Below are 18,596 nucleotides of genomic sequence, written 5' to 3' on the forward strand. Positions count from 1 at the left end.
GATATTTGCAGAATTTGTTGTGCAAATTCTGTCCAACCAATTACCACTGTTTTAAGTAGCGGATCAATAAGAGAATTATTAGAAATACATCAAAGAAGGTTTTCTTTCCTATCTGAGGATCCTGTCCTTTCCTCAGCTGAAAGAAGCAATAGCTCTATGCTTTTAAAATTATTAAAGGAAGTTGTATTTTATATATTTGAGGCAGCTTTCAAAGAAAGGAACCATAATTGGTTCCTCTCCCAAATTAGGATCTTAAAAGTACATTGTTTCTGAAGTACAGTCAGTGGCTGTTCTTTTTTATCACATGGTCCAGTTTTTCTTCTCTCATGTAATGCTTGAAACTTAATCACTCATTTTAGGTGATTGGCTCATATGATGTGGTGTTGTATTTGTTCACTGTAATAGATCTGTTTCTGAAAAATGTTATGGTAACATGGCTTCTTTGGTCTCAAAGAGTAGCTTCTGATTAACAGCCAGCACATAGGGTTTATTGGCTGGAAATCTGAGACAGTTATTTGTATCCTACTTGATTAGCCTGCTTACACAGTGCACAAAAATGTTTTCTGTTCTCTGCTAACCTTTGCATATAACACACTCACAGACCTGAGACTTCCTGTTAGTATTTTTTCTATTCACTGCCAGGTCACTGAATTCTGCAGAGAACTTTACAGCCTTGCATAGTACTAGTGCCATGACAGACTGAAGTGTTAAAGCAAAACTGTGAAACAAACATGCTGTTTTTCAAAGCCAAAAAATGGTATGGAGGGAAAAGGAACTGAATATAATTGCATTTTCTTTCTTTCTTTTCATTTTCCTTGTTAAAACCTTCTCTACCAAAATATCTTGCCAACTTTTGAATTTGGAGTTTGATGTCAAGGATTACCCTGAAGTCCTTCAGAAAATAACATTTATTTTCAGCAATAGCAGACCAGATAATAGATGGTGGTAAAAGATGATAAAATCCTCTCCTGTCTCAGCTCAATTAACTTTTACTGAAACTTGACTCTGAAAATATGTGGAAGACTAAAATTAGCTGTCGAGGTATATTTAAAGGATTTTGTGTTAATTTAACATCAAATGAGAACAGCAAGTAATATCTCTGATGCTGCAATGTCCCGAATTGTCATGATTTCACCACTGTAAGACTAATGTCTAGCTGCTGACTTCTCATCTTATACTCAGGAAATGCTTTTCAGTTAGACTGCATGAAGATGAGTGATGAGAGAACTGGGCCCAGATGTTCCATTGTAGTTATTTCACTACAACTAATGACCTTGACTTGCTAGAGAGATGTTAATTTCTGGACTATATCTGACACCTGTACTAAGAGACTGCAATGTGGGTTTTTTTGGTTTTTGTTTTTGTTTTTGTTTTTTTTTTTGTGTGGCTGTGCTGATCACAGAAGGAGGACAGACTGATGTTGAGAGACCTAAAAGTGTGGGTAGAACAATTTGAAAGAGACTTAGCCCGAGCACAGGTGGCAGAAACCAGCTTACAGGAAAAATACCAGGTAAGCAGTAGGGAAAATCTGTATGAAAAGACATTATTTTCATCATTATGTGCAACATGTACTTCGGTATTTTATACAATCTGTATATGTGCAAGTCAATATACTGTAGTTTAAAGAAATAAGGACACAAATTATCTTGCTTTTTATTGGTGGAGGAATTATAATGTCAGCTCCAGCTTTGCTACGTAGAACAGTGCACAGATGGTTTGCCTAACACTGTGCTTTTTCTAGCAGTGTGAAGAAGGACTGTCCTAGTTAGAAGTGAGCATGTGTCTGTACAGTCCTTCCAGATCCTGCATGATATAGCTCAGATGGGAGGTATGACTGAGGCTGGATGAGGTGACAGGTAGAGAGGACAGGGCTTAGAGCTTCATTTTTAACCTCTCTTTCAAAGGTTAGTATCTAAATTGGCAACATAAATTTTGTCCTAAATTTTCCTTCGAAGCTCGGCTGTTCTCTAAAAGCAGCCACTGTCTGTCCCAAGTAGTATTTAATCCATTTGCTAGTTTATTTGATCAATTATTATTTCCTTTCATATAGGTTTCAGGCATCTGAAAACTGAAGAGAAATATGAAAGTCCTACCTATATTTTCTTGGAGGACTTACAATCTATTAAAGCCTTTAATAAAATGCATTTCAGTGTAAATATACAAGTCTACTACACTCCTCTTTCAGAAGGATTAGGACTTCTAGCAGTACAAAATTGTCATAGGTTGTAGTACTCCATAAATGTTGAAGAATTTCATTCTTTGATTCTGTACTACATTGATCTGATTTTCTCTTTGTGCAGTCATTTAAGCATTTCAGAGTACAATATGAGGTAAAAAGGAAACAGATTGAACTTGTGACTCAGTCATTAAGGAAAGATGGTAAATTGTCACTTGATCAAGCTATGGTGAAGCAAGCGTGGGACAGAGTTTCTTCTAGGGTAAGTTGAAAATATTATGCTCTATATTTTTTATTAAATGAAGAATGAGAAATTAGAATCATTTAGACACCTGTTTGCTCTTGTATTTATTAGGCATTAAGAACCTAAAAATGGACCAAATTTCTGTCACTGTTGAATTATTTTGCATTTATTTTGAGAATATTTACTGCACTATCATCTTTAATACTGCTTAAAGACAGAATATGAACTTTAAGAAAAGGAGTATACTTTGAGTATTTGAAAGTGTGTTAAGAGTTCTTAGCCAAGTTCAAAACATTGTTTATAAAAAGAAAAACGTGCATAATGCTTCTTTGAAATGCAATATTTTAATGTAAATTGCTAGTTACCTGAGAAATTCTAATATAATATTTTTCACTACAACTAAAAAAAGTTTATGTGTAATACTGAATACTTTATAAATCAATGGGGCTTTAATGCTATTTTTTTAAAGATTGCAATAGTAATAAATTAATATTAGCATTTGTGATAGTAATTTTGTAACAATTGAATGAAAAATCCCAAGTGAGTTATGTTTGTTCCAAATAAGAAAATCCCAAGTGACTTATATTGTTTGTCCCAAATAAGAAGTTATTAAATCATTACTACTCAGTGTATATGAATGGATTTTTTTTTTAATGTAATATATTTACAGAGCAACTGTTTAAACATATTCTGGAGTTTTGAAATATTTTTTGTTATTTTTCACTCTCTGCGATTGCCAGTATGACACAGTATTTTGCTGCTGCATTCTCAACTCCACAATCCTTTGAGACTCATTTACACTTTGCACATAGAAAATATGTTCAAAATAAAGATAAAAAGATTTTATGCAAGAGCATGAAATAAATTACATGGGGTGGAAGGAGGTCTCACATCCCTTGCTGTGCCTATTAATTGATGAAGTTCCAGCTCTTTAGCTTGGCAATTGTTCCAGTTTGTATGTGGTCAGTTCTGTAACTCAATTACCATTCTGGAAGGGAAATACATGAGTCAGCAAATAGTTATGGAGATTTTGTTGCCTGTGAGAATGCTATAATTTCAGTACTAACGTGAAGAAATATACCTAGGTTTAAGTCTCAAACATGGTCTGTTATGTGGGGTTTTGGTCTTAAAGTATAAAGTCTGTTTTTTTTCAAGATATTTGTTTGTCTGCTTAAGCAAGGAAGGAAGTTTATTTCTCTTACTTTTATTTCCTAGCTACTTGATTGGCACATACACCTTGATAAATCTCTTCCTGCACCTTTGGGTACCATAGGTGCTTGGCTCTATAGAGCAGAGGCTGCTCTGAGGGAGGAAATAACTCTTCAGCAAGCTCACGAGGAAACAGCAAATATAATACACCGTAAGCTTGAACAACATAAGGTAGGTAGGGCTACATACATTTGTTCTGTGCATTATATTGTTTCCGAAGCTGTAAATCATCCATAGGATACAAAAAAAGATGATTATTTCTAGTTTCTGTGGGTGGTGTCATCTTGATGGCAGCTAAAGCTAGGTGTCTTTTAGTAATGACTTGAACTATGATATTTGTGTCTCTTACAAGCAATATTCAGGATTGCTTTTGAATGTTCCTGCTTCTTCTATCTGAAAGATATCAGGTATTAATATTTTAGATATAAATATATTTTAAATATAGACAGAAATTGTTGGTGAGATGACAAAAGAAACTGAACCAGTAAATATAATAGAGAAAGGAAAAAGATGGTGTAGAGAGGCTGCACTTGCAGCAGTAAGGCTGTATTTTATATTGCTTTTTTTCTCTCTCACTAGTATTTAAAACTCGATTGTAGTTTTGTTATATTTTGTGGTTTGGATATGGGTCATTTTTTAAAATAAAAAGTAATGCCATATAAATAAAAGCTGAGAAGTTTCGTGGTCATCTTGGAACAGCTGTGACAGACAATGGTAGTTTATCTGGAAGATCAGTTGGGTCTTCTAGTTACTCTTTATTAGAATAGTGGCAGCTTTTCTGACTTAAGTGGTGGCTAATAAAACTGAAACAAAACAATATTAAAAACTATAAAGGAGATACTTGTTTTTTTTTCGAGGTCTAGTCTCTTGTAAAGCTAAATTTCATTAGCTTTCTTGTTAACATCAAATGTTTCAGGATTCATAATATTTTACATTTCTTTAAAAAAAGCAGGTCAAACATTTGTGAACACTATAGATCTCCTTTTGATACATTTATAAGAAACACCTAAACTGTGTTTTATTTGCATCAGAAATGCTGTAGTAAGGGATTTTTGAGACTACAAATAAACTTTGATTTAGGCTAGTCTGTGCCAGGGGAGTTTTCCCATGGGAGTGGGATGGGGAAATCTTCAAGAGAAGCGTGTATAATTATATCTGTTTCTGGAGTTTGTTTTGTCACTCAGATTTGCATTGATGAATCCTAATGTGCTATTGGATAGTACCAGAAGTACATTAGTGGAGTTTTTTTCAGTCCTTGTTTCCTAGGAAGTTTGGGTTTGTTTCTTAGCATTTTGTTGAGATAATATGATCACTTTCTCTGTATCTTTGTCCCATCTAACAATGGGTTATTTTAGTGAACTTTATAGCTTATGGCCGTTTTAGAGCTAATACAAAATAGAATCATAGAGTGGTTTGGGTTGGAAGAGACCTTAAAGATCATCTAGTTCCAACCCCCCTGCCATCAGCAGGGACACCTTCCACTAGACCAGGTTGCTCAAAGCCTCATCCAGCCCGGCCTTGAAAACTTACAGGGAGAGGGCAGCTTACTAGGTCAAACCTTCATGGAATCAGGCAAGTACTTAAGTTTACTTCAGTTGACATTGCCACCAAGATCCAGAAATTAAGGACAATGTCTGTGTGTGTTGAGGTTCATTTTGCATAGCAGGATTTCGCTTCATGAGAACAACATATAAAAGTTTTCATGGGCTTGCCGTTGATGTTGAATGAAGCTGTGGGTTTTATTTTTACTTACCAATGCATGCTAGGGACATTGCTTTTTGTCTGAAAAGGTCTCAAATGCAGCTAGCTGAGATATTTTTTCCAAGTCTTTCCTTATGTGAGAGTATGTTAGTCACAGGATGCCCTCAGCAGAATTTTTGCCATAGTAAGATCAGTGCATCCCTTGCATCTGAGAAAGCTTAGTTCATATCTCTTCACAGCAAGGTATTGGCTGAAGTGAAACACAATGAAAATATAGGTGGGTTGATGGGGATGGTGGGACCATTTGGTAAGCTTAGTCAGCGAATTGCCATTAATTTCCTCTGTGCAAACACTGGGCATTGACTGGAGGGAAACACTTTTTCAGCACATAGGAATAAATCTGTGATCAATACACAAGCCTGCATTTTGTTCAATCAGGTGAGAGGGGGACCTTTGTGTGATTTCCTTTGCTAACAGGTTTCTGAGCACTTTGTGCCAGAAGCTGTCTTTATGCAGTAAAATACCCACTGTTCTGCATCCTCTCAGTCGCTGGGGACTTGACATGTTACTGTCACGGTATCTCTTCAAAGACTACTGCCAGTCATTCATTTTCATATGTAATCTCCAGGAAGCCGTTTGAAGCGGTGTTGCTTAGTTACAGTTGAAATGTGCTCTGCTGTAAGGTTTTTGCTGGTACAATTCTTATCACAGGAATACAGGTCAGGTACGACATTCTGTATTCATTTGTGTCATATAGAGAGAGCGATCCTGAAATCTTTTGATACTGAGAGAGTGAAAAGCTCACTAAATATTGAATATGTACTTACATAAGGAGCCATGGATCTTCTGCGTAGATATAGTGGAGTAGGTTAGTTGCTGAAAATTTGAATCTATACTTAATACAGGTTAGTATCTGTTATAAAGATGTAAAGAGTAAATTTAGCAAGATTATATTGCTGTGATGTTAGAGTATTTGCAGACTGTGTTTCAGGTATTATTTGTTACTGTTAAGAGTTCTTGCTTTGTTAAATCTTTGCAGTGTATCCTCTGTTTTAAAATCTTCCATAATTGTTAGACACAGCTTTAGCAGAGCATGTTATAAAGGAGTTCCCTGTGTAAATGTTCAAGTTGATGTAAATGCTTTTATGGTATGCATAAGCTTGCATGCAAGTGTGAGAGCATGATCAAATAGTTAACTACATTGAGTCATCAGTGCAGGCTTTAAATTGTGCTTATTAGTTAGATAGCCTACTGTGAGCCTTCTCTCTATCTCTGTCTCCCTCTCTCGCCTGCCTCACTCTCTCAATCTCTCTTTCTTAAAATCAAATCAGGATCTGCTGAAAAACATAGATGGTCACAAAAAGGCATTCCATGAGATCCACGGGGCCAGGTCTGTTAACGGAGTGCCTGTTCCACCTGACCAATTAGAGGATATGGCAGAGAGGTAAGGCTTTCAATCTGAAATAAAAACCCTGGGTGAATGAAAGGGAACCTGTTTGCTTTTTAATCTGTTCATGTAGAAATCACTGTCTGATTATGTTTCTCAGTGGCAAGCAGGAAAAAATTGGAAGGAAGAACCTCCTATAATATACATAAAAATATACCAAAAAGCCTTATGCATTGCAGATTGATGAGAATCAAAATAAGCTGTGGGTTTTGGAAGGGAACACTTTTTAAAATTGATCCTGTTATTACTTGTCCCTGGAAGAAATGTTATGTAACAACAGCCAGGATGCATGTGAAAAAGAAAATAAAAATGACTTTGCAAAACTTAGTAACAGGTGTAAATTGATTATTTCTATGAATAAACAGAAATGTAATTAATTTTCTATTCAAGAGCAGTCATCAGAATGATAATCATGCATAATTAGATGTTTGTAGACTCTGAATTAGGTGAAAGATTAGAAAAATATCTGCATTGTAACTAAAGCTTTCAGTCTCTCCTGCAAAAAATGAATATTGCTGTATTTTACTACAGTGTGATTCATTTTATAGGTTTAATTTTGTTGTCTCTTCGTCTGAGCTCCATCTGTTGAAGATGGAGTTTCTGGAACTGAAGTACCGTCTACTGTCACTCTTAGTCCTTGCAGAATCAAAGTTAAAATCATGGATTATCAAATATGGAAGGCGAGAGTCAGTGGAACTGCTTCTTCAAAATTACATTGTAAGTTGGGGTTGTCATCTTCTTTTTTAATTATTTTTGAAATATTCATATTTTAAGATTGCTGGAAATGAATAAAAGAACAGAAACAGAAATTAGACTTGACAGTCATCAACTTTATGACTGCATTGTTATGGAATATCTTTTCAGAGGTGAATCTGTCTTCCCCATGGAGGAACACATTTTTAGTCAAAAGGCTAAAAATTAAAATGCTGTCTTTATTTCTGTTTTTGAAGAGATAATACAATGTCCTAGCTGCTAACTCTCCAACCATCAACTTAAAAAGCATATCTGGAGGTTCAAAATCCTAGATTTTTATTTACCTTACATAGCAATTCCAAAGAACTTAATTTAATCTTCTTTTACAACTGCATAGATGCACTTTATAGTGACTATAAACAGAATAAGTGTAGATAGAGATAGAGGAGGTTTTGGCCTGCAGTCTCTCATTTCTTGAAATGAAGGAAAAAAAAAAAAGTTATGCTGCCTTTGTGTGCTTGTTCAGTATACAATCTGATAGGGAGGTAATTTTATTCTTTAAAGAATGTTTTTTCTTCTCCTACTCAACATTAGTATATTAGACCACTCCTTTATATCTGTTCTGGAAAGAGATTACTCCAGCTCTTCATCGTCCATATATCATGTAAAGAAACAGAGGCTATTGACTTACAAATGCTCATTGATATGTTCTCTTTCAGTCTTATGCTACTGTATCGTGTTAAACACACACTTACAGTGCCAAGTGGCTGATAGAACAGTACCACTGCTGCACTTCTACATTAGGGCGTGAGGGATTCTTTCAAAAGCAAGGCTGGGCTAAATAATTTTTTACCCTTCTATCTAATCCATATGAGGAAAATTGCACAGGAAAATTCAGTTTGGAAAGAATTCATACAGTTACAGAATCATTCAGAGCCACGACATTGTGTTGAGAAAGTTATTGATGCCTCCACAGCCAGTTTTTATTACTTTGGAAGCAAACTTCAAGTTCAGTAAAGTTCCTCTACAAAGTGAGAATTGAAGACCTGTTCATGCTTTTCCCTTTCTATGTTTAAACTTTAGCAGTTAGGGACACATAAAATTCAGGAGTTAAGCCTTGTTTTAGACAAGCTTTGTAAAATTCAGATAGTTATTTAAAATAACATCATTTGCTAGAGTGATGTGCAACAGCTAGGAGTTATAGTCCATTTGTATCCTCTGTAAGACTGTTGAAAAAACTACTGAAAGGTGACAAGGGAAATAATGAAGAAGCAGATAGCTTGACTTTTGGATTATTGTGTTATATAACTTCCTTCTTTTTTGCTTTAAAATGAACATTTAAGTGGTGAATTTGTGATTGCCTCAATTATTCTTGTGCTTCAGACTGCTAATGCTGAGATGGTTATTAGGGGGGAAAAAATGCTTCCCTGCATCATTTATGAAACTGCATCGCATCAAAATGAGGAAATTGGGACAAGAAGACAAATAGAGCTCAGTTTCATTCCTGATGGCCTTGACTTCTGGCTCCTTCCAGGTGTCCAGTCATGGAACAAGACTTTATTTGCCTTGGCTTACTTGGGATCAATTTTCTAGGACCAAGAGCTAAGTGTTAGTTACTCTCCCAATAAATTAGGAGTCTTACAAAGGAAAGCTGTAGTCAGTACCTTATAGTCAGTGACTACATTAGTAGGAGATAAAAATGTAAGTTTGTTTGTCTGCCAAAGCAGACTGAGCACTGTCACCATTCTAGGAATGTGCATAGTTAGGATCTGGATAGAACATATGCCTGGAAAATATTTATGTGCTGTAGCTTAAAAATAAAAGTGGTGGTTGTTACTTTACCCCGTTTTCTTTTCACTTGTCTGTCATATAACAAAAGTAAAGGTCAACATAAATTGTACACCATCAACATGAAAAATAGACTGTACCAAAGTCTAAGCTGTAATGGAGATGTAATGGATAGTTATCCATGGATTTTAACCCATGGAACTCTGTTTTGACATTGATGTATGAGCAATTTTTTTAACACCATATGCTATATGGATTTCGGAAAAGCACCATTTTTTTTTTAAGGGATCTTGTCAAATGGAAGACAATATTAATCAGTAAAATGTCTATATTTAGTTTTTTGAGATATTTCCAAATGCTCTTGAGATCAGTATTATGTAAGTTGTTTGATATGGTCTTTTACTTTCTCATATGAAGTCTTGCAGTTTTTGGTTCAGGGTAAAACATCTGTGTGTATGGGTTTGGCAAAACTGAAAGTCAGGAGTTTGTCATATAACTCATGTTAAAGTATGTAAGTTTTTCATACATGCCAGATTTTTTTTTTTTTTTTTTTTTTACAGTAGAGCCGAGAAAAGTTCTGATTGTCCTTGAATTCTAGTTTCCTTGGCTCTAAACACATTTCTAAATTACCTACTAGATAACTGTGGTGATTTGGCATAGCAACTGTAAAAGATTTTAAAATAGATTTTTAGATATACTGGCTGTGAGATCAGGTTTTAAAACTGTTTTTCATGTTTATATATTTTGTATATTCATCTAATTGTCCTCTTCAAAGTACATTGAACTTTGACCTTGTTTGAAACTTGAGTTTACCAAAATCACACTAGTACACATTGTCTATTCTGACATTTCAAAGCTTGTGCAGACATATATAAGATGTATTTGCCTTAATTTTGTAGATCTGAAACTGAGGAGGCATGGTGGGTAGTATAAATCACAAAACTTTTCCAAAACTCTAACTAAGTACATTACGTAAGGCAAGATAAACGTCCTGTAAAAAACCCAGGGTTTTGTCCCTTTTTCAAAGTGGTAATGCAAGACATAATATGCTTGCATAATATAGAGATATAATTATATATTGCACTTAAAGGAAGTAGCATTTCTGGAAGACCTTTAAAAAAACTCTGTGTCATTTGCTATAAGGGATAAGGATGCATAAATTATAAAAAACCATAACTTTGTAACCAAAATGTTTCCAGATAAATTATTCATCATGCTATAACTCATTGCACAGCTAAAACTTCACTCACAAAGGAAAAGTCCTGTATCACACTTTGAAAAAGCAGCATCTGTTTATGCAGTGTTTCCTTAATCTTATTTTTACCAATTACAAAGGAGGAAAAGGAAAACTGAAGGATAATTCATTTCTTCTGCAGAGGCTTCATACAGGAATGATTTTTACAGTTTAACTGTGTTTGATTTTTGTTGTATCCTATATGGATGATTTTTTTTTTCTTTTATTAAAATGATTACACTTTAGATTTCTGTGTAAAACAGTTTGCATTAAATAACTTTTAAGTTAATTGCCCAGTTTCTGCACATTCAAAGTAACATATGCTGGTGACTTTCAGCAAGGCAGCAACCAGCTGTCTAAGAATGTATTAAATAATCACAGAATCATAGAATGTATTAGGTTGGAAGGCACATTCGAAGGTCATCTAGTCCAACTCCCCTGCAGTAACCAAGGACATCTTTTCTAGAGCAGGTTGCTCAGAGCCCCATCAAGCCTGACCTTGAATATCTCCAGGGATGGGGCCTCTACTACCTCTCTGGGCAACCTGTTCCAATAATCCACCACCCTCATATTGAAGAGCTTTTTCCTAACATCCAACCTAAGTCTACCCTTTTCTAGTTTAAAACTATTGCCCCTCGTCCTATTGCTACATGCCCTTGTGAACAGTTCTTCCTCAGCTTTCTTATAGGCACCTTTCAGGTGCTATGAGGTCCCCCTGGAGCCTTCTCTTCTTCAGGCTGAACAACCCAAACTCTCTCAGCCTGTCCTCGTAGGAGAGGTGCTCCAGCCCTTTGACCACTTTTATGGCCCTCCTATGGACATGTTCCAACAGGTACACGTCCTTCTTATGTTGAGGGCTCCAAAACTGGATGCAGTATTCCAGGTGAGGTCTCCCCAGAGTAGAATAGAGGGGCAGAATCACCTCTCTCAACCTGCTAGCCACAATTCTTTTGCTGCAGCCCAGGATGCAGTTAGCCTTCTGGGCTGCAGATGCACATTGGTGGCTCATGTCCAGCTTTTCATCCACTACTACTGCGAAGTAAATAAATTGTATTTGAAAAGAGAGACTGCTGTACCATTTATTTGAAAAGGTAAAATATATAGGTTATTTTATAATGATGATAATTTAAATATTCTTTTATAATAATGAAAAAAAATGAATAGAGAATACTGAAGTTAGAAGTTGTCATCACTGTCCTGGTGTAGTTTCATTTAAATTATCCTTATTCTTAATAACGATCTTTATTTTGTCTGTTGCATTTTTTTTCTTTTCAGTCTGTTATTGAAAATAGTAAGTTCTTTGAGCAGTATGAAGTTACTTACCAGATCTTGAAACGAGCAGCTGAAATGTATGCCAAAGCAAATGGTTCAGGTAAATGCCTAAGTTTCTTTTGTCATGAGGACACAATTTTAATGTCTTTAGACATAAATATCCCCTAAAAAGATCTCCTAATACTTATTCCTTCCATGCAGCAGGGCTGCACAGCACCTGCAGTCCATCAGAAGGAGGCTACAGCCTGTTGTAGCAATTTCACATTTTCTCTAGCATGAACAAAGCTGGTACAGAGCAGCCTGCCCTCCTGCTCTTAAGATTGCTTAATCTCCAGAAGAGGGTGGTCATGTTCAGACTTCCTAATGGGAGAAATCCGTGGTCCATACTAACTTCTGAATTGTTCCAGCATTGTTGATTTGTGTCTAAAGTGTGCCAGAGACCAAATTATGACTGGGAAGATCATGTTGTGGTGACTAGAAATGCTCCCCGGCTTGGCTTAATTCACTGGAAAACCACAAATAGAGAGTTTGTCTCAGTAAAGTAGCAAAACTATTCCCTGATTTATTGAAGATTTTTCATTAACTGTTAAAACCAATAAGAGGAACCCAAATGATAGTTGAAGTATGGATATACATGTGGAAAATGTGTAGTTGATTCAACAGCTGCTTCCTGTAATTCCTGAGTACTGCTGAGTTCAGTGAGAATGCATGAGGGCAGTATTTGACCTAGATAGTTACAGACATGAGATCACTTTAATCTCTGCTGAGGAGATAACATGATAATGTCGGTGGAGGGTTGCAGCAGCTGGTAGAGTGATTAGCAGTTGTGGAGAGAATATGGATATATTTTTTTGTTGTGAAATTTAAGTTAATGATGGTGACACCCAAATTTTACAAAAGTGAGCATTTTTTACAAGGTATTTTTACAAAGAATAAAATTAATAGATTTTTTCAATGCTATTTAAAAAATCCAGTAAGAAATTCTTTTCTAAAGTGCATCTGCTTACTTATATGAATTCAGAAACAACAGTGCAAATTAGAGGACATCTTAGCTAAAAAATGTTTTTTAAATTATCTGTATTCTGCTTGTTTTATGAAGTCTCAGGATTTGCTTGGGTCCTTTTTCTTCTCTCTGTTTTTGTCTTCTGGAATGAGGACACATTTGCTGTTTTATTGCCATGAGGTAAATACTAAAAATTAAATTGCAGAAATAAATAGCAGTTTGGTTTTAAAGTAAGTGGAAGAAGGATCAGAATTTAATTCAGTACTTTTCAATGCAGATATATCTTTGTACATTATGCATCTCTATTATTTTCTGGTTTTTTCAGAAAACTTTGTCTTGATTTCTTTTCTTACAGATTAGAAATGAACAAGACACTGAATATGCAGTGTGATTCTTTTAATATAGCATTCATTTTATGTACTTTCCTTAGTCTTTAATTCACAGGTTTAATTTCTTTGTTGTAATTTTGCATTAAAATAGGTCTGCGAACTGAGCATATGTATATAAAAGCCTACTGAAATAGAATTCACAGTAAAATATAATTCCCCGATGAGAATGCATAAGCATAATATAAAATTAAGTTTTACAGAAATAATAATGAACCAAAATAATCAATGTCTTTCCTGTATGTCAGTGGAAGAAGTTGAGAATGTGATGAAATTCATGAATGAAACAACAGCACAATGGAGGAACCTCTCAGTAGAGGTGAGAAGCGTAAGAAGCATGTTGGAAGAAGTAATTGCTAACTGGGACAGATACAGCAGCACTGTGGCAGGTCTACAAGCTTGGCTGGAAGATGCTGAAAAAATGCTGAATCAGCCTGAGCATTCTAAAAAGGTATGCACTAATAACATATGTGTCTGGCTATTTTGTAAATTCTGAGACATGGGATATGTTTTTGCATTTGCTTAGGTTGTTTTACAAAATGTCACACAAGAGAAGATATTTTTTCACTTTCTGGCATACTGTCGACATTCATGATAGTTGTTTCAATGTTTGCACATACTTTGTGTACAGACATGTACACGCAATGAAGGAAAGCATCATCTGTGATACCATGGTTAGAGACATTTTTTACATTAATATAGGGCAGCAGTGTTGTTCAGAGATAGGAATGTTACATGTTTCACCCAAAGGCAAATAGGGCTTTTAACACCAAAGTACATGATTATGTGCTGCATATAAAGACACTTAAAGACAATTATTTTTTCCACTGATTTTTCTACCATATAGATGACAGATCTCAATATCAGTTGCCTTCATAAGACAACATTATTAATATATGTTGTTATGTTTGATGGGTAATTAATCAATTTCCCTGTCCTTTTAGGAATGTTTTAGACAATTCCTGTTGGGGACCTACAGTTATAAAGATAATTTTTTTCTCTTCTAGTATTAGAGTACTGAAGCACTAAGATTTATGTTTGTGAAACTTCAATAATGACCCAGATTGATTTGAAAAATACTGCATTTAATAGGTGTCACATTTTCACCCCATCCCAACGTAGCAGCTATACAAGTCTTCAGACCAAAGTGTGGTTATAATAGGTTGTAAGATCAGACTGACATCAGGTCAAGAAGGACCATTTCATGTCACATGACAGAACAGTATAATTCTTGTTAAAAGTTTGTAAATTTAAATTGATGCAAAAGAATGTAATACACTTTTTAAATAAAAAATATACCTGTGAAAAGGTTTCAATTGACTGGTGTAACATAAATACCAGCAGTTATTATTACTGAGCAGGAAGAATAACCTCAGCTGATCAGATTGATCTTAGCTCCATGTATATGTTTTATGTAAGTAACTTGGTAATGTTTGAAATGAAATATTCTTATATTCATATATATGAATAAAATAAAAATATTTACTTCTCTGGTCAGTTTTATAACTTTACCTTTAAAGATTTTCAAAGCAGGAAACAAGGATGCGAGTAGTTTACTCCATGTACTTTTTCCTTCTTGACCTCTAGTAAGCCTGATCATTGGAGAACTAGCCAGTGCCACATTCAGTAGACTTTATTTTTGGATGTGCTCACAGGGGGTAACACTTGCATAAAGCAAGGGTTGTGCTCCACTGCGAGTCGAAGACTCAAACTGCACATACAATTTGCTGACATGATTAAGTTTATTCACTGATACATCGGTACAGAGCACCTGTACTCTGCTCATCTCAGCTTTAGGAATTTGGAACACTGTATGTTGTTCAGTTCTCTCTTCAACAAATTTGAATAGTATATATCCATTTGATATTTTCTTTTTGGTTGTATCAGAACTGTTTTTTACATATGGATGAGTTCTGACAAGTATAAACTATCATGTTTCAGAACTGTAGCTCTGAAACTTGGGATGACAGTACAGGTAGACAGAACTTTTTCACATCTATCCCTGGGTGAAAGATTGCATGGGACTGTCACTATTAGATGAACAGTTTTGGAATTGTAGGGTAGATCAATAGTCTTAAATAAAGTGGGTCAGTGCCCTTTCCTTAGTCCGAAGGACCAAGTGACATGGTTCAGCTTGCATCCTTGTGGCTACTCTTTCTTCCCTGAAAGAAGGTGGTCTCATGATTCAGTCTGTTGGGAACAGTTCTTGCCATGTGTCATCCCTTGAACTGTGCATTGTTTGGTAGAAGGGTAGCAGGCACAAGCCAAAGCCACATCAGAGAAAATGTGGACAATCATGGGACAGTGATTGAGTCCTGTTTTGTTCACTGTTATATCTATAGTAATAGTTCCTGGAGATACCTGCCTTAGGAACAACTGTCCATCCTCCTGAAGAGCAAAAAGGAAGGGAGGGACTTGGTCTTTGTCTTCTCTACCAATTTACGTGTGCATACCTGCCTACAAGATGCACAGAAACCTTTGGCACTATGGCTGGGCTATTTAGGCTGTCTCACTGAAACAGGGGGAAAAAGTCAGTGAAAACCATCCCTTTACCCTCCCTACTCATCCTCTCTGAGGTTGGAGGAAGCAGCAATAAACAATCAGTCATCTTAGGTCTTCTGGGGTGCCAGAACCTGGAAAGCTGCATACAGTTCACAGTAGGAGAATAAGCTCTCTACAGTCTGTTTACGGCCCAGGTTACTATCAGCCCATACTGTTTCAAGACAAGACAGAAATTAGATGAGCTCTAGGAGTGTTTTCAGTGAAGAAACTTGCTCTTAAGGAGGAGTTCCATTAGTTTAACTGAAGCTACTCACTGGAGTAAAATGAGCTGTAAGTAAACTGGTGATAGTTTTTCATTCCATAGGTTATGTTCACAGACATTGAAATTCTGTTATGGCATATCCAATATGAAGAGCTTCCAATGATAATTGTTCAAAGAGTTTTATCAAGCCATTAGCTGGTGATTTGTGATAGTTTCACTGGGTTAGCCCTTGGCTAGCAGCCAACACAGCCATTCACCCACTTCCCCCCCACCCCCAGACAATAGGGGAGAGGATTGGGGGGCAAGGATAAGGAGGCTTGTAGGTTGAGACACTAATTTAGCTTATTAATTTAAATATTCCTCACCCTCTTAAAGCTTGTGCTTGTGGAATAACAGAACACAAAGTCCTTCACTTCCAGCAGCAAAAATGCAAACACCGTTACGTTATCAGTGTCTCTCTCATAACAAGTCTCAGGCTGAAAAGCAAAATGCAGCACTATTCTAACTACTGAAAAAGAAACCCAGCTCTGTTTAAGCTAAAAACCATGACATGATTACATTTTAGTTTCATGATTTAGGATAAAGACTAAATGAAAAGGTTTCAGAAAAGTGTTTTCATTTTCTTGTTCAGGATTTCTTCCGGCACTTACCTCATTGGATCCAACAGCACACAGCCATGAATGATGCTGGTAATTTTCTGATTGAGACATGTGATGAGACCATTTCCAGAGACCTTAAACAGCAACTTCTGTTACTAAATGGAAGATGGAGAGAATTGTTTATGCAAGTTAAGCAGGTATGTGTTTTTGCTGTTGTTACTTTTAAATGTTTACTTGGTCATTTCCATGCAAACCAGACAAATTTGCCCCACTAGCAGGTCTATAGGACATCAGTGCCTAACTGTTTGTCATTATTTAAATTAGAAATTAATCCTGACACCAGTTTATTTTATTGGGGCTTTTCCTTTGTTTATCTTTTTCTTTATACAGCTTTTATTTTTGGACATTTTCAGCTAGTATAAGCTGTAATTTTTATTTATGGTCTCCTGCCTTGATACAGTGAATATTATTTATGCATATCCTCTACTTTTCTTCAAAGAAAATTATTGATTTTAAGTAGCTATTGTTACTGTTAAAGCTCTGTAAAACTAAACAGTAAAAATAAATAAAGTTAAAGTGAATATTTTTGCTATTCTTTAATGAAAGTTGCATTCCATTTCTGTACTGCAACCATAAGCAGGTACAATGCAAGTTAATCAACTAAATGTTTTCCCCAAATTATTGGTCAGACATTAATTCTATCTTGTGCATAAGGAAGCACTGATAGTAAGTGAAAAAAATCACCCTTTATTTCATGGAAGAAATTCAGCTGATTGTAATTTTTTTTTCTATATTTGCTCTTTAAAAAGCAAAGAGAAGATACGAGCTAAATTACACAGAAGTATTTCACACCTCATAAACATATTAGAAAATATTTTTCCTATAGTCAATATACACCTAATGATATTTCCCCTTTCCAGTGATTTTAAATAGCAGTTGCCTATTTGAAGATACTGAATCTATTTTCTTTACTAGCATGATTATTTCCATTGCAGTCATGTTAAATGGAAAGGCAAATAATGATTGTCCCTTTTTTGTTGTAACTTTTCCAAATTTTTGACTAGAAAATTCTTAAGCTTTTTTTCCTGATGATATTTAGGGTGATTCACTGTGGAAACAGTAAGGCTCAGTATGTAAATGTCTCTTCCCCTACTTATGCAGCTTCTTTCATGTGCTGGTTATATAGTTTTTCTCACTAGCTTTTCACCATTTCTGTCATACAGCTCTTTCTATTTTCTAAGATCTGTGTTTCCCCTTCCTCCAACCAGCAGTTCTTTTACTGAAATTTCTGTTATCCTTCAGCTTTTCTATGCTTTTCATGTTCTCCTTGCTGAGTTTTCAAAATTGATGCTATAGGTAATGAGAAATGAATTAAGATGTTGATTCTAGGTTAGAAACAAATTAAAGTCTGGCATTCTCCAAATGATCCAAACCTTTAAAAAGGCTGAGCTCTTGTATGAATATTGTTCTTTTTAGTATGAGCACTATTGAAACAGATGCAAATAATTAGTGTCTAACTAATTTAGACTAGTTTCCATTATTTTGTACTGAAAACATGCTAATTCTCCTAAGTCATTACTTAATTGCCAGATATCTCATTTGGAGTGGTTATTTTTTTGTTTGTTTCTTTTTACTTTACATGTTCCTAGTATGCTCGAGCAGATGAATTGGACAAAATGAGGAAGGAATACTTGGATGGTGTTGCCCATTTGACAGCTTTTATTGATGGAAGCAATAGGAAATTTTCAGTCCCTGTAGAAGTGTCCTTCCTTGATGTCAAAATGTTTGTACAAGATTTAGAAGTAAGTGTCTTCCTTACATTCCTTTCTTTCTCCTTCATAAGAGATAAACTTGCAACTATTTAAATCTGAGAGCATTAAATTATTTTAGCATACATTTCCGTTATTACTATTTATTCTACTAGTGGTGCTTTTTGTATAATTTCTGTTTTCGCAAATAGAAATCATTGTATTTTATGAGTGACATTTCCAAAACACTGTCCTGTTGGATATTTCTTTCTATGTAGTTTCAAATCACATTCAGGTGAGCTGACTTTGTCACAGTTTTCATGCATTTGAAA

At 35.4% G+C, this 18,596-nt stretch overlaps 1 protein-coding gene across 1 annotated transcript; it reads left to right on the plus strand.

Moving 5' to 3' along the window:
* Positions 1–359: 359 nt before the first annotated feature.
* LOC104529037 (nesprin-1-like) lies at positions 360–18,318 on the plus strand (the record flags this gene model as incomplete). Its single annotated transcript, XM_010173216.2, has 10 exons — positions 360–428; positions 1,403–1,510; positions 2,301–2,438; positions 3,636–3,800; positions 6,662–6,774; positions 7,326–7,494; positions 11,768–11,864; positions 13,402–13,604; positions 16,549–16,713; positions 18,166–18,318. Coding segments are annotated over 10 exons (1,380 nt in total), but the record flags the coding sequence as incomplete, so codon positions are not given.
* Between the last annotated feature and the right edge of the window lie 278 nt (positions 18,319–18,596).

Source organism: Antrostomus carolinensis, unplaced genomic scaffold, assembly GCF_000700745.2.
Source record: "Antrostomus carolinensis isolate BGI_N321 unplaced genomic scaffold, ASM70074v2 scaffold7280, whole genome shotgun sequence".
Taxonomy (NCBI): domain Eukaryota; kingdom Metazoa; phylum Chordata; class Aves; order Caprimulgiformes; family Caprimulgidae; genus Antrostomus; species Antrostomus carolinensis.